Source organism: Protopterus annectens, chromosome 7.part0 (assembly GCF_019279795.1).
Source record: "Protopterus annectens isolate FY-2018-M chromosome 7.part0, PAN1.0, whole genome shotgun sequence".
Classification (NCBI taxonomy): Eukaryota; Metazoa; Chordata; order Ceratodontiformes; family Protopteridae; genus Protopterus; species Protopterus annectens.
Genome location: NC_056739.1, coordinates 1,224,411,072 through 1,224,428,594, shown reverse-complemented (window position 1 = coordinate 1,224,428,594; position 17,523 = coordinate 1,224,411,072). Strand labels below are relative to the sequence as shown.

At 39.7% G+C, this 17,523-nt stretch overlaps 1 protein-coding gene across 1 annotated transcript in view; it reads left to right on the top strand.

Moving 5' to 3' along the window:
- Positions 1 to 17,523, top strand: part of DNAH1 (dynein axonemal heavy chain 1) — a 5,225,710-nt gene that overhangs the window by 4,325,700 nt on the left and 882,487 nt on the right. The window contains exon 64 of the mRNA XM_044076389.1: positions 10,990 to 11,215. Coding sequence (XP_043932324.1) covers positions 10,990 to 11,215 — 226 coding nt within the window. The remainder of the gene's footprint in view (positions 1 to 10,989; positions 11,216 to 17,523) is intronic.

Genomic DNA, 17,523 nt, shown 5'->3' with positions numbered 1-17,523 from the left:
GTTAATTGAAAGGGCACATCATGTGTATTCTCCAAACCTGGCCATGTAAAAGCAACCTAGACCTTTAATAGTAAAGATGCAAATTGACCAATAGAAGGAGTTGATTCTGAGAAAACTGTGGTAGAAGGACAAAATACTAAAAGTGGGAGACAGTAGAGTGTTTGTGGAAAATGATTACTCACTGTACACCAGGCAGAAGAGGAGTAAATTTATTCCACTAATCATAGAAAGTCAGGAAGTGTGAGATTCAAACTGCTGTACCCATCTGTCTTCAGAATATTCTTTCCCGGAGGGACAAAGTCATTTTTTGGTGCAGAACATGCTAAGGAGGAAATACAAACGTTTGTCCAACAAAAAACGAGCTGTGAAACAGAAGGAGATTTTGCTTCTTGTTCTTCTGGTAATAAAGACCACAGAGAGACTGTGCCAGTGAAACCTTTTCCAGTTATTCAATGGAAACTGCTTGAGAGACAGAAAAAAAGCACAAGAATCAACTAGAAGAGCAGAGAGTACTGCAGAAATGAAGTAGAGACTGAATTTGGGAGATGGAGATAAACAGGAATAAAAGCAGCATCTTAGAAATTGACAAATAAATGAGGGATTACAAAGCATTAGTTATATTTGTAAAACATGAAAGAACAAGAAAACCTAGAAATATTGGACTTTTTTGACTTTGTAAAACTTGTAGGCGATTCTAAAGCATATGTCCTACTTCATGTCATTAATGTTTGGAGGAACACTTAGAAGAGGGGAAGAGGAGGGAGAGAGTTAACTGTAAGTAAAACAAAATTTTGTTCTTAACAGTAATATTTTTATAGTGCATGATATAATCTGAATGTTATAAAGTAAAGTTTTCTCAGTTATTTTCAAGTGTAATGGAGATACTAAAGTAAACAGATGCCCCTGTTTTTTTTTCCCTTTCTTTTCTCTTTCTCTTTGTTTTTAAGAAATGTAGGCACTGCTATGTAAAATAAAAGAAGGAAAGTCTTGTCAGAAGACTAAGATACAAGAAAAGATGAAGTGCTTTTTCTCATTCTTGCATAGGGGAATGACTTGAATAAGGCTATTGGCTTTATCTAGTAACATGTTTTAAAAGAAAGCAAATAAATAAAAAAGAACATTGAATATAATAAAACTTTCCTCTAGCAAATAAATAAATACTTGTGGAAAAAACTCTTTATGTGGTTCTCGTGTCTGCTTTGAGACAAGCTGATAAAGAGCAATAAAAACAGAATACTTCTTTCTTTTAATGTAGTTCTTTCAATGGCTATGATATAATGTTTTCTGAAAGCATTTAAGTATTTTCTTATTCTGGGAGAGCAATAAAGATAAGACAAAACCAGACAGCACATAGTAGAAGCACAAGCAGTACCACGCATCTTAGCATGGATAACCTTCCTTTTAGGTTAAAACATGTCTATGAGTGTGGCTATCAGTTTAGAAGGGTTCTTCTTCTTCTTTCGGCTTTTCCCAGTTGGGGTCGCCACAGTGGATCACCTGTCTGCTCATGATTGGCAGTGGAATTTTACAGTGTCGAGTTGCCAGCCTGGTGCCCAACCTTCCACAGAAGGCACACACATGCACACACTCATGCCTAGGGTCAGTTTACCTACAGCATGTCTTTGGGACATGGGAGGAAACCGGAGCACCCAGAGGAAACCCACGTGACCACAAGGAGGACATGCAGACTCTGCACAGAAGGCACCCCAGCCGAGGATCGAACTGGAGAACCTCTTGCTGTGAGGTGGCAACATTAACCGCTGCACCACCGTGGCCGCCCATCAGTTTAGAAGGGTGAAACTTCAATATTTGAATATCTACATGGTTTTGTGTATTAGTATTAAATTAATATATTTTAGGGGTAGTTTGGAGGTGTGGTTTATTTATTTATTTTTTTTTTGGGGGGGGGCTTTCAATAAAACAAAAAAAAATTGTAAGATATGACATAGGCTTAAATGGATATGACAAGCTACAACTGTGTATACAAGATCAACTTGCCAAACATTAGCGTATGCATGTAACACCAAAGTTGTAACTAGATACTTAACAAAAAGCTTTTGCAAATAAAAGGTGGGAATAGTATTTCTATAGTATCTTTAAATGTTAGTGGTCTCACAGATATATACATAAAAGAAAGACTAGTGAACTATATTAAAAATATAGAGTGCAAATAGCTATGCCACAGTAGACACATTTGGAAAGAACTGAACATGTGGATTTGATAAAGAAATGTTTTCAGGACAGTTATTCAGTAGAATACCTGGGATAAAGGAAAAGAGGAGTACTTGTATTAATTACAAGAGGAGCTCCAATAGTGATAGAAGAGGATAAACAAGATAATCATGGTAGCTATTGGCAAGGGAGGGGGATTACACTAACATGTATTTATATTCCGCCTAAAACCGCTCTAATGGAGCTGAAGTAAATTCTGGGAGAAATAATCACTTTCAGCAGGGAATATTACTCATAGGTGGGGAATGGAATTTGATTTGCCACAGTGAAGATGTACCTGGGGAGTCCAGAAGGGAAAATATAACAAAGGTGGTAGATTTTTGAAGAAATTTATGAAAATATTTGGCATGGAAGATGTGAATTCAGTAGTAGGAGTTCAGACGGAATTTACATATTATTCTCCAAGATACAAAAACTGGGCTAGGCTAGACAGAACTTACATTTCACAGGAACATGTGCATTTAATTGAAAGTTTTGACACACCTCCAATTACTATATCAGATCATGTGCCAATAATAACTAAAATAAAAGCACAGGGTAATGAAATAAATATCAGGCACTGGTGCTTTCCAACCTATCTGTTGAAAAGAGAGGAATTTAAGGAATGGGTGTTGGAAATTATTCGGGAGTTATTAGAGAAGATAGAAATTTCTTCTGAAAATGTAACTAGGGAGTGGGATAAAATTAAAGTGGAGTTTTAAAATAGGGTGGATATAAAAGAAAGAGAGAGATGGTTAAGAAGCAAGAAGAATTATTTAGAAGGACTTAAAAATGTTAAACTATTAGACAATAGGGAGAATCTCACAGAACAGGAAGAGGAGCATTTGCAGAATGCTAAGCAGAAAATAAAGGATTACCTCGATAATATGCATGAGTTTAGAAAGATTGCTGTTAAGCAACTGCTTTTTGATAATTACACCAGAGCACAGACACCTTTATTACAATGACTTAGGCAACAGAAAGTAGAAGGGATTGTCACCAAGCTTAGGGAGCCTATAACAAGGAAAATAACAAGAGATCCTGTAGAGGTACTAGAAATATTTTGTAAATTTTAAGAAAGTCTGTATAAAGAAGAGAAATATGAAGATTAAGACAAGGTACAAATGGAAATGTTTATGGAAGAATTAAATATGCCAAGGTTAAAGGTAGATGAGGCTCAATTACTAACAGTTAGTATAGCAGGGGATGAGATAAAAATGGTGATGTATAACCAATCCACTGCAAAGTATCCAGGAATAGATGGTATTCCTATGGAAGTTTGGAAGCTAGGAGGGAAAATTGATAAATATCTGGAAGCTTTTGTTTAACTGTATTTTAAGAGGAGGAGAAGCACCAACATCCTGGAAGAAAGCAGTGGTGGCTGAAATACCTAAAGGGAGTAAAGACGCATCAGATCCAGCTTCATACAGGCCCATTTCAATCCTAAACCATGATTTTAAAGTGTTTTTGTCTATAACGCCTAAAAGAATGGCAAAGCTAATGCCAAAATGAATAGATATGGATCAGTGTGGCTTTGTAGAGGGGAAGCAATCATTTGACAACATTAACAGAACACTGGTGATCCAGAAGGAAGCTGAATATAAGAAAATACCACTGTTGTTGGTGTGTCGTGATGCAGAGGAAGCATTTGACAGTAAACTGGGAGTTTATGAGTTGGGCAATGGAAGCATTTGCATTCCCTGATAAAATTATGAGGTTGATTACGAGGGTATAAGAGGGATCAGAGGTTAAACTTAAAATGGTTGGGGTCCTCTTTGATAATTTCTGTTTGAGCAGAGAAACCAGGCAGGGGTATCCCCTTTCCCCATTGCTATTTGCTGTGTATTTGGAACCTTTGGCAAAGAAAATAAGAGACTCAGAGGATATAATTGGTATGGTAGTCAAGAAAAGCTGGCTGTATTTGCAGATGATATTATTTTATACCTGATACAACCAGGAAAAGACATTTCAGCATGTTGTGGAACATTTTGAGACAGTTTCAAATCTTTTTGGGATATAAAATTAATGAAGATAAATCAAAGCCAATAGCTGTAAATTATGTACCTGCACATGAACTGGTTCAGCAATATCCATAATTATGGGGACATAATAAAATTAAATACTTAGGACTATGGATTAAAAAGGATTCTGGTGTGGCAGGTAAGGATATGTAAGAAGAGGCTAAACAAAAAATAATACAAAAAACTGAGAAATTGGAAGCACCGTTATATGGTTAATGGATAGCAAGATAAAAACAGTTAAAATGTTTTTAGTCCCTTTAGTTGTACACAGGTTAGGCATATTTTTATCAGCCAGAGGAAAAGTTGTGGATTGCAGTTAAAGAGATGATGGATTTTATCTGGGAAGGGAAGGTGGCAACAGTCAAGTGGGATAAGCTGATTTTCCAGTTGAATAAGGCAGTGTGGGATTAACCAACTTGAAGGGGTATTTTAGATCTACGCAGTTAAGGCTCCAATACATACCACAAGCAAAAACCTATAATTCAAAGTGGAAAGGGATGGTGATGAAACAGGGGGGAGCTCAAGAAACAAGGAGAGACTAGGATTTTGGATGCAGATCCTTAAGGAGAATAACAGTAACCATATAGAATATTATACTCATAAAGAAGCAGAACATATTCTAAGAACTAAGCCAACATGAGAATGGAGAAAGGAGATTCTGCAGATAGAGATAACTGCAGTTAGGGAATCAGACAATGGTCATGGGGGGGCTGGAATTTATTGGAGAAAACTGGCAAAAAAAGCAAGGTACTGGAAGCAAATAATTGAATGGGAAGAGGTCAAGAATTCATTTGGACTGCAGGCTACAGATTGCCTTCCCCCATCATCATCATCTTTCGGCTTTTCCCGTTAGGGGTCGCCACAGCAAATCATCTCTTTCCATTTCTTCCTATCCTCTGCATCTTGCTCTGTCACACCAACTGCCTGCATGTCCTCTCTCACCACGTCCATAAACCTTATCTTAGGCCTTCCTCTTTTCCTCTTACCTGGCAGTTCCCTCCTTAGCATCTTTTTCCCAATATACCCATCATCCCTCCTCAGCACATGTCCAAACCAATGCATTCTCGTCTCTCTTGCTTTGTCTCCAAACTGTCCAACATGAGCTGACCCTCTAATATACTGATTCCTAATCCTATCCATCCTAGTCACACCGAGTGCAAATCTTAACATCTTTAACTCTGCCACATCCAGCTCTGACTCCTGCCTTTTTGTCAATGCCACTGTCTCCAACCCATATAACATAGCTGGTCTCACTACCCTCTTGTAGACCTTCCCTTTCACTCTTACTGGTACCCGTCTGTCACAAATCACTCCTGACACTCTTCTCCACCCATTCCATCCTGCCTGTACTCTTTTCTTTACCTCTCTTCCACATTCACCATTACTCTGAACTGTTAATCCCAAGTACTTAAACTCGTCCACCTTTACCAACTCTACTCCCTGCATCCTCACCATTCCTCTAACCTCCCTCTCATTTGCACACATATATTCTGTCTTAGCCCTGCTGACCTTCATTCCTCTGCTCTCTAGAGCATATCTCCCCCTCTCCAGAGTCTCCTCAACCTGATTCCTACTCTCACTACAGATCACAATGTCATCTGCAAACATCATAGTCCACGGGGCCTCCTGTCTGATCTCATCTGTCAACCTGTCCATCACCACTGCAAATAAGAAAGGACTCAGAGCTGATCCTTGATGTAATCCCACCTCCACCTTAAACGGATCTGTCACTCCCACTGCAGTCCACACCACTGTCACACTACCCTCGTACATATCCTGTACGATTCTTCCATACTTGTCTGCCACTCCCGACTTCCTCATACAATACTACAACTCTTCTCTTGGCACCCTGTCATATGCTTTCTCCAAGTCTACAAAGACACAATGCAACTCCTTTTGACCTTCTCTGTATTTCTCCAATAACACTCTCAGAGCAAACATTGCATCTGTAGTGCTCTTTCCTGGCATGAAACCATACTGCTGATCACTAATCATCACCTCCCTTCTTAACCTAGCTTCTACTACTCTTTCCCATAACTTCAAGCTGTGACTGATCAATTTTATCCCTCTGTAGTTACTGCAGCTCTGCACATCACCCTTATTCTTAAAGATAGGTACCAAAACACTTTTCTCCACTCCTCAGGCATCCTCTGACTTTCCAAAATTTCATTAAACAATCTAGTTAAAAATTCCACTGCCATTTCTCCTAAGCACCTCCATGCTTCCATTGGTATGTCATCTGGGCCAACAGCCTTTCCATTCTTCATCCTCTTCATAGCTGTCCTTACTTCCTCCTTGCTAATCTGTTTCACTTCCTGATTCACTATCCCCACATCATCCAACCTTCTCTCTCTCTCTCTCTCTCATTCTCTTCATTCATCAGCCTCTCAAAATACTGTTTCCATCTACTCAACACACTCTCCTCTCTTGTGAGTACCTTTCCCTCACTATCCTTTATCACCCTTCCTTGCTGCACATCTTTCCCAGCTCTGTCCCTCTGTCTAGCCAATCAGTACAGGTCCTTTTCTCCCTCTTTAGTGTCCAATCTCTCATACAACTCTCCATATGCCTTATCCTTAGCTTTCGCCACCTCTCTGTTTGCCATGCGCCTCATCTCCTTATACTCATGTCTACTTTCTTCATCTCTTTGGCAATCCCACTTCTTCTTCGCCAGTCTCTTCCTCTGTATACTCTCCTGTACTTCCTCATTCCACCACCAGGTCTCCTTGTCCTCCTTCCTCTGTCCAGATGTCACAATTCCCCCATCAAGGATTAATATCAGAGTATAGGCAAAGCAAAAGAAATAGGGGATTCTAAGTGAAAGACCAGCACTGGTAGAGTTTTTCCTAGAATCTTGAAAAGAAGCTGCTGTTAAAAAAGGAATAATTAGTAGAGCATACAAAATATTGCATGGCAACTATAAGAAGCAATCAGGGAAGGTTAGAGAGTATTGGGAAGAGAGATTGGATAAGAAGTTCACAAAGAAACAATGGGGGGATATATGTATGTTTTGCAAATATGCATCAAAGTCGAAAAGATTTAGGATCTTTGCTTGGAAGTGTTTACATAGGTATTTTTATACTCCAAGTAGACTCCAAAGAATTTTTCCTCAGACTGCAAACGTTGGAGTTGTGATGGGGAAGAAAGAGGTAATTGCGAGCATATTTTCTGGGAGTGTAATGAGTTGACAGACTTTAGAGATTCTCTGCAGACTGCTCTGTCAGAGATACTGGATGAGCAAATTGGTGTTACCAAGGAAATTATTTCTTGAGTTATGATACAGAATTGGAATTGCCTAGACATAGTAAGACTTTCCTGAACTAATTATGGTGGCTGCTAAAAAAACAGCTACTAGAAAATGGAAATCAAAGTGTAAACCAATTTTATTAGAAGTAGTGAATATAGTAGCAGAGGTAAAACAGCTGGAAATCGGACTTTTTGAAAAGGGTAGGAGCAAATTACATAGAACAAAATGGGAATAGTGGGAACAATACGTGCAGAGGAGGAATGAGGTTTAAAAGAAGACAGGATTTAAATGAGCTATATAATGTTTGACTAACAATGACTGGATAGATTATAAGTGATGTGTAATGTTTGCAACTAAAATTATGTCAGTATTGTTTGTTTTCAGTTTTTTGAATGTGTGATTGCCAATGTCATACGTGAACATTTGATAAAGGTGTTTTTGTTAAAAAAATAAATAAATAAAAAAGGGAGTCACTTTCCAAGTATTTGACTAACTGCATTCTTTTTTGTTAATGACCTGCAACCAAACTTTGACCAAACAGATCAGAGTAGTCTATATAGAAAAGCAGGTCTACTTCAGAATGTCAGCCATTCAGAATGCCGACTTTCATATGGCCGACACCATATGATCGACATTCCGAAAGACCGACATCCTGAAATAGCACCATTTACCTACCTGTAAACACAGTAAAACTGTGTTATGCAGGGAGGCAAGCCCCCCTGCACCCCCCACACCCCCTGCTACTTAAATATTCTCACTCAGAGATCGCACTACAGTGCAAGAAAGGGGAATCTCCCAGTCCCGCACTGTAGCGGGATCTCTGCTATCATTTGTCAGCCTTTCAAACGTTCGCTCATATGGTGTCGGCCATATGAGTTTCGAACATTTGAAAGTTCAAACAAATGAAGGGCTCCCAGAAAAACAGCCTCCATTGCATTATTCTTTAAAATGTGTTTATCTAATAATCTAAGTGTTTGTGAGACCTCTACTTAAGCATCAGTTTCCATATTTTATGCAGAATTATATTCTCTTTTTCATTTTATAAATTCATGCATTTGTGATGTTAATGATGAACAGAGTAGAGTCCTGTGTAAGATGCACAGATATAAAGATCACTGCAGCAGGACAAGTTCCCTCATCTGTTCTTGAGTTCCTGCATATATTTTAGGTCCTTTGATGTGTATGTTTTATAGGTTTTGTGTGGTTTATTATATTGCAAAATATTTACCCACTGCTTGTGTTGTGTTATTTATTTCCTCCTGTAGCTGTTTGGTTCATTCTGTGCAGTAGGGCTTTGATGGGATTGTGGTAAGTACCTCACAAGACTTGCACTTAAATTGTTTTAAGCTTCCAAGACTCCATTAGCCTTCCCCAAGATCATTTGTTAGTATTGAAAATAACAGAGTAGGACACACAATTCAATCTGTTTTATAACTAGGGTTCATTATAACAGCTGTAGCACAAAACTGATACATGCATGCCTAGGGATAGCAGTCAGGCCATGAGACTTATATCCACCTTCATCTAATTTCCATTCTTATTATGAATCTCTTGCAGCAATGACCTCATTACAGAATTGTTGGCATCATGAGTATACTCACACTGATGTGTTTTCCAGGTTCTTACTGGTTTATAATGAACCATATATTTGCTAATTAGCATAACCTGAAGCAATAAATATTGGTATAAAAGTTGGATGCATGCATGAATGTCTAGGAGAGGGCATTCACTTATTTATAACTATAAAATTTGGACCTGTCAAGAGTTAAAAATGAGACTAAAGAGTGAATGCTTCTGTTATGACAATAAAATGAGAACAAAGAGTGAATGCTTCTGTTATGACAATTATGGTCTCCTGTAAACTCCACAGGTATCTGTTCTGTAAGTACTATTTTTACCTGCTACCACACGTTCACACCTAAATGAGACTGATGCATGGTGTCAAAGCCATGATCTCAAGCTAAATGCAAAAAATGCGTAGTAATCCCCTTTGGAAAAAACAGAGTACCCGCAAACTACAACATAGGAGGTAATCCCCTGAAATCTGAAGAAGAAATAAGGGATCTAGGGACCCAAGTAGATAGTCAGCTTTCCTTTGATAACCATGTTGCCAAAGTGGTTAGAAAATCCTTCTATGTGACCCATCTGATCACAAAAGGGTTTGCATCAAGATCTAAGGATGTAATGGTGCTCCTCTACTCTTTCCTCATCAGACCCATTATTGAGTACAATGCATCAATTGGAATGTACCTGGCTAGACATCTCCAGCAGCTGGAGAGACCACAGAGGTACCTAACCAAGAGGATTACTGGCCTCAAACTGTTGCCCTATGCAGCATGATTGAAAAAGCTAAGACTGTTCTCTGTTGCATACTAACGTACAGAGTCATGTCCAACCCAGAATTGTTGAACATGCTCCATCTTAGCAAAACCAAATCTACTTGAGCTACACGCTCTAGGGATATAAACCTCAACACAACAATGAATAGAACATGCTGGAGGGATAGATTCCCTTTGCAGAGACTTCCCTTACTATGGAAGAGGGTCCCGATCTACATAAAACAGAGACCCTCACTATCACTCTTCAAGAGGAACCTTGATGAGTGGATGGGTAACAGAAAGTTCACACCGGGGATCACACCAACAGCACTACTAGATAGGGGCCAAGGGTACTAGCTGCTAGTACAAGGATCTAGGGAACTACTATATGAGCGGTGAATACTGCACAATGTGGCTGGGCTAATGTATGCCTTCGGGCAGATAGCCCAGTACCAACCTATGAACCTATGAACCTATTTACTACTTGTAATTTGTAAAACTTAGAATACTCTGTCAGGTGTACAGGCAACATAATGGAAGTGATACCCTGCAGCATTACACTAATATCCTGATATGAGTAGGGAACTACTTTGTTTTAGGAAAAAATGTTCATATTTTAAAGACGTGCCACTGACTTGCAATGTGCTTTTAATAGAAATCTATGACTAGTACTAACAATGGACTTCAGATGCATATAATGAACCCTACATTGCATTCATTCAGACAGACTTTTGCATAGTTTTCAACATAATTTGAAAGTTCCAGATTAGTCAGTATAAGGTTTTAAAGGTAGGAGTCAAACTTGTTTAAAATTTAATCACACAACAGTAACTCTAATGTTAAAATACTGAAACGCGATTTCACCAGCACCTGGCCTAAAATTAAATTATAAATGGAAAAAATCAGAAAAAAAATCAGTTTTATCCTATAGTTTTGGTTTTGATCCCCTTGCTCCAACTTGCATGATATGAGAAAAATGAAACTGAAAAACAACACTAATACGGAGTGGGCATATACTATTAACAAATGAATAAAAACACATGACATAATAGAATTTCCACATTTACATATATTATTTCCACCATATTTTAATACCAGCATGCAGAGTCAAGTATAGTGTCATTCTAAATCACCAGTAACTTGTTTGCTGTGGAGGAGTGTGAAATTATCATTGCACATTCTTTTTTTTTAGTGGTTTAGAAGATCAGCTGCTTGGAAGAGTAGTTGCAGCTGAACGCCCTGACCTAGAAGATGCCAAGAATCAACTTATTGTCAGCAATGCAAAGATGAGACAGGAGCTGAAAGAGATTGAAGACCAAATTCTGTTCCGCCTTAGTTCCTCTGAAGGAAACCCTGTTGATGATGTTGAATTAATCAAAGTATTAGAAGCATCTAAGGTTAAAGCAGGAGAAATCAAGGTTGGTTGTTTTCTTTCTTTCTTGCTTATTATTTCCTTAGGAGGTTCTAGTAAAGATATGCATGCAATGCAAAGAACGTACTAGAGATGGAAAATTTAAAATCCATGGAAAACTTCAGAGATGTAGTAAGGGGGTCTGGTACCATTAGTGGTATACACAGTTTTTACTCCATAGTAAGGCTATGAATTAAGTGAACAGTGATGCAGCACAATTTATGTTTAGGATAACTAAACTATAGCTATTATATCATGTATGTTGCTTAGTACAGAAACATGAATATGTAACTACAACTTGTTAACAAAAATCTTCTTCGATGTAAAGAAGATAAGCCCATCAAGAGACTTGAAAACACTTATTCCATGTGAGTATAATCAAGGACACTGTTATTTTTGTTAGAAAACAACATAAAATTCTGAAATCTAGACAGTATAAGTATTGAAAAAACACTTTTGTTGGGCTTCATTATGTTACTACAGGATGCTCATTCACCACAACTTGTATTTCTTCTTATATTTACAACTTTCCAAAATCCAAGCCTGTTTTATTCAGTAACAAAAACAAAACACAGGAAACTGGCAAAGTAGAGTAACTCAAAAGTATAGCAGCAAAACATTACAAAAGAATAGTTCTTGGTCAGCCTTTTCATGATGTTTTGCAGTTTTCTTTTATTCAGTGTTTTGTACTTAGGCTCTATTAATTCTGATTATATGCAGAAGCATAAAAATATAATGAAATCATAGTAATGACACCAAAATATCCCTGGTATAACCCTCAGAATTTCAGTCCATGAAAACGGGGCTTAATTTGTATAAGCAGGCAAGGCTAGCCACTCAGCATTGTAAACATTGTTTCTGGCTGACTTGGTCACATTCTGTAGGATTCATTAAGCGGCTACTGCTTTGCATTAAGGTTTGCTGAAAAAAGGCCCTGTTTCTGTGATGCAGTATTTTGCGATGCACAGATACATCAGCCACAGTGAGGAAAGACCTCATTATCAGCTAATTTGCATGTCTGTGAATTGCAGTTAACAAACGCAAAGTGAAGATCAGTGCTTCCAATGGTAGATAACAGTGCTGGCTGCATCTTGTTAGCATAGGCAACCGTCATCCCTCAGTCATTCTCCCACACACGAGTACAATAAAACTCACACCACATGCCCCGTACCTATCTTTGTTGTCAGAATGTCCACAGTGTCTCCTTTTCCCCTGCCCTGGTAATTCCTGGATGATTACAGTCAGTCCCTAATGCTAGACATTTGAGTTTCACACTTCATATGTTTTAGTAAATGCATAGTAGTCCAAAGCTGTTATCCATTATCTTTCTAAGTTCGTAGGATAAATTCATGACAAGCAGTCCATAATTTTGGCTGTGTCGTGAAGCCTTGTGGTATGACATTGACAGGTATGCTGAACATTTCAAGTTGTTCTCCCTTACTTGCCATGTACTGCTGCAGGCATTGAATAATGGGGTCTATATTATAAAGCCGAAACCTCTAAAGAACGAATATGTGTACATCGACACATAAAGATCAATGTACGATTATAGCGAAAGACGTATTTAGTGAAAATCAGAACATCGAACATATTTGTTTGTCCAGCAGCGCGATCCTGGGGATAAGGAAATATATCCTTTTCCCCACTGTAGTGCGGTCTCGTAGTTGGTAATATTTAAGTAGGGTGTGTGTGGGGGGGTGCAGGGGGGCTTGCCCCCCCTGCAAAAGTGTATTATTTTAGTTTTATTTAGTTAATTTAGGTATACCTGCATGGCGCTGTTGTTTAAAGAAACACTTTCAGTTTTTGATTTTCACTAAATACGTGTTTCGCGATTTTTGTACAACGCTCTTTATGTGTTGATGGACTTGTAGTCGCTCTTTAGAGCTTTTGGCTTTATAATATAGACCCCATAATGCCAGAGATCCTTATTATATGCCATAAAAAAAAACTTGCTGCACTAATTTATTAGTTAACACAACAGGTTAATGCTGAGGTTTCCTGTGCCAAAGGTGCTGTGGTCAAATCCCTTTCCCCCCATTGTACTTGCCTTTTTTGTTTTGTCTTAATACATAAGAATGTTTAAATGACATCCCTGGTGTTTAGGGATTATGCAGAGGAGGGTCCCCTCCCCACCCCACCCAATGTGACAGGCTTTGCTCAGTAGTCCAAGGCTCATTCACACACCTCCTATCCCTACCTTACTGCTAAACTCCATAGCATTTACCCTTACCACAATAGATGAGCATGTTATTTTGACCATATTCACTATTCTGATGTTCCAGCAGCAACCATACAAATCTACATGACTGAGCGAGGTGTAGATGCCTACTTGGAGGCAGTTCTGGGGGAAGAGTACATGGCTTTCCCTTGGACTACCTCAGTAATATCTAGCACAGCTGCAGAGGCAGCCCAGTGCAGTGCTGCACATCTTCATGTAAAAGAATCATGGCAGGGAAGTCTGTAAATTCAAAAAGGATACATTGAAGTACATACACTATGTACTCTTCATCGTAAGCTTTATGAATCCCCACCCCCATTTACTAATGTTGATGTGCCACCCCAACCACATGTAAAAATGTGAAAAAAGAGGATTGACAATGTCATTGTACTTGGATGTAAGTATTCTTTGCCAGCCAAGACCAATGAAATATGCAAAAGAAAAAAATAGTTTCCAGTTATTATAATGTACTGACCACAGACTGCCTTTGTGAAAGTAAGCCAACACTGAAATAATATTACACACAGTGACAAGTTTTTCATTGTATGAACTGTGTGAATATCACATCATCCAATATTTTCCATTAATGAAGAATATGTGGAGGTTAGGTTTGATAGACATATAATATTGGGTCTACTACAAGTGCCCAAGTCCCTAAATACCATATCACACAGCCAGGCACTCAGACATCTTGTAGCTCACATGGCTGGCCACTCACTTTCAATCTCAAATGCATGTTCAGGAAAGGGGAGGCAGCTATGAGGAGAAAGTGGAGGTGCCACACCTTGCCCTAACACAGTAGCCAAGTTCGAGCAAGGTAAGTCTGGCAGCTGTGGAGAAGGAGTAGTAGTGCATGTTAGGGTTTCTGACAACAATCAGGACCACTGAAATATGCAAAAGAAAAATAAAATACCTAATACCAGATATTCATGTATATTTGCATTTTGGCTGATTCTTTTACGTCTTAGGCTCTCTTAGGTCAGTACATCCCTCATAGGATGCCCTAGGGTCCTGATCCTGCTCATCCTGTCTCAGCAGGACAGTTGGCCTCTTGAGTCTCAAGATAGTGTGTCTTCAGGACTCCTAATCCTCTTCTGAGTCCTCACAGGAGCATCCCATAGTAGAGGTTCCTCAGAACCATATATGCCAGGTGAGGCACATGAACTCCCTTCAGAAATCATTAACCAAAGAGACTTACTTCAATGAAGGGGAGAGTTCCACCTGATTCTCCCTTGAGGATGTCTCATTTGAAGAGATCTATGAACCTTTGAGACAGAAAAGTGGGTGGTTCCCCAAAACCCCCTCTTGATGAGCCTGTGCTTCTTGAGGCCTTCAAATCCAGTCCAGTTAGTTTTTGGGTGTTCCCACCTGCTGGTCGTTGACCTAATATCAAAGCAGGCTTGAAAAGAACCAGACATAGCTGAACACATTTCACGCAAGCCCTATAAATTCTTAGTGCCCCCCAAAGATCATCCGCATTGGAGCAAGGGTCTCACCATTGATCCAAGGTTGTGTTGAGTTTACATTTCAGCATCTTTTGCATGTTGGGTGCTGAACTACCTGGCACATGTGACATGCTCCCAGAAAGAGTTGAGAAAGGAGCTTTCCAAATCCCTTTTCCAGGCCCATTTCTGCAGAGGACATGAAATCTGTGGCCACTCTACAGTCCCTTTCTAATGTGTCAATGTGCCTCATTTCTAACCTGATTAAGGGCATGTTGAGACCCAAAGACACCAGCAAAACCATAAGGAGACACAATTTGGTGTGCTTGTGTGACTTTGTGGAGCACTTCAAGACATCATTTTGTTAATGCCTTTTATGATGACTCAATACTGTTCATGCCTAAAGTTAAAGACGTTCTCTAGGAGTGAGCAAGACGGAAAGACTCTTTATGTCATAGGAATATGGTTCTCTACCCTCAGAGATCTTTCTCTAAAAAAATAGAAAGGTGGGAAGAAGTTGTGGATCTGAAAGTCGCAACGGTCCTGTCCTGACACTTCTTGAGATACACCCCCCCCCCCAGCAGAGGGGGAAATTTTAACAGTGGACATTGCACAAGAGGTAGAGGTGGTCCACAAAATCAAGGCTTCTGCATTCCATTCTTTGAGAGGCCTTATCAGTTCTCCTGAAGGCAACTGCTCCACTCTGGAAGTAGTCAGTGGGGGGGTCTCTTATCTCTCCACCCCAAGGCCTAGACATCCATTATCCAAGACACATGGATGCAGAAGATCATAACAAGAGGCTATTCAGTTCCCTTTCTATCATTCTCTCATCTTCAAGGAAAGTCCCCTACATTACATCCTCCTAAAGAAAAGCAGCAGTTCTAGAATTATAAAAAAGCTACTAGACAATTGAAGTATGCAGTAGGTACCACTAGATGAACAAGGATTCTGGAACTAACTCAAGATTCTTTTTGGTGCCAAAAAGAAATGGGGACCTCAGGCCAGTTTTAGTGCTCAGTCATTATGTCAGACAGAGTTCTGGATAGTCACAGTACAGTTCATTCTCCCATTAGTGATAAAGGACTATTGGATGTGATTGTTAGATTTTCAGGATGCATACTACCTCATAAGGATGGACACACACTCTAGAAGGTTTCTGTGCATCCAGCTTAGAGCTAATAATTTCCAGTTCAGATCCATGCCATTTTGCCTCACCACAGCCCTCCGGGTGTTCACCAAGTATATTGCAGTAGCCACAGCTCACCTCAGACTGCAAGGGTTCTGAGTGTTTATGTATTTGGATAACTGGCTCATCACTGCTCCCTGCAGGGATCTTCTCATCTGCAACAGAGACTCAGTGCTCCAATGTTGTGTCCAGTTTATCATCATAATGAACTTGGTCAAGTCCAAGTTTTTCCTTGTTTAGACAGTAGAATTCATAGGGGATGACTTGGATATAAAGTGCCAAATAGCAATACTTCCACAGAACAGGACTACCAACCTCCAAACAAGCACTGCAAGTTCTTTCTTGTCAGAAGCCACCAGCAAGACTGATTCTGTGCCTCCTAGGATCTATGGCTGTTTCCATTACCCTGGTTCCTTTCACCAGATATAACATGAGAGTTCTTCAGTGGAAATTTTCAGTCCAATGGTCTATCAAACATCAACCCACGAATTTCCAAATACTTTTCACAAACATTTGCAGAATGCACATGCAGTGGTGACTGATGTTCCTGAAGGTCTCCTAAAGTCACCCCTATGTTCTACCTCCTCTCCAGGCCACAGAGACTACAGACACCTCCCAACTCATGGGGGGGGGGGGAGGCACTACAAGGCACAGATGATCCAAGGCAAATGGTTCCCTTCTGAGGTCAGTGTGCATATAAACATACTGGAGATGGAGGAAATTCCTCCTAGCATTGCAGGCCTTCCAGGACACCCTCTGTCTAAGAGTGATAAGTATTCAGATGGACAACATGTCTGTAGTCTTGCACATCAACAAGCAGGGAGAAACACTTTTGTATTCTCTATGTCAAGAGGCGATAAGAGTTTGACAATGGGCGATATCTTCACACTGGTTTCTGGTAGCAGCACCCGTCCAGGAGATGTCCACTGTTCTAGCAGACATGTTGAGTAGGTCTATCCTTCTACCTTACAAGTGGTCCCTCAATCTGACAGTGGCAGAGAAGATTTTCTGCCATCGAGGTCAACTAGGATGTGATCTCTTTGCCTGTCCTCACAAAATGAAGTACAACCGATACTTTGAGCTAATCCCTCTGAAGGGGGCTTGACCAAGGGATGTTCTGACCCACATTTGACCCCCTGGGCTTCTGTATGCCTTATCACCTACTTCACTGATCCTGAAATTCCTGTAGAAAGCATTGGAGAGGAAGGTTGCAGGCATCCTCATTGCCCCATTCTGGCCCTGACAGGTGTGGTTTCCCTTCCTCAGGCCTCATCTGATAGACCCTCCTTGGGTACTGCATCTCAATCCAGATCTTCTCTTTCACATGTACAGAATGCCTCACCCTGACATTTGAGCCCTCAAGTTGACCATTTAGTTTCTCTACTTCCAGTGATGGCTAGCTAGTACAGACTCTCCTCCCAGGTAATTCACGTTTGTACTTCAGCACCAAGACCATCTACTAAAAAAAA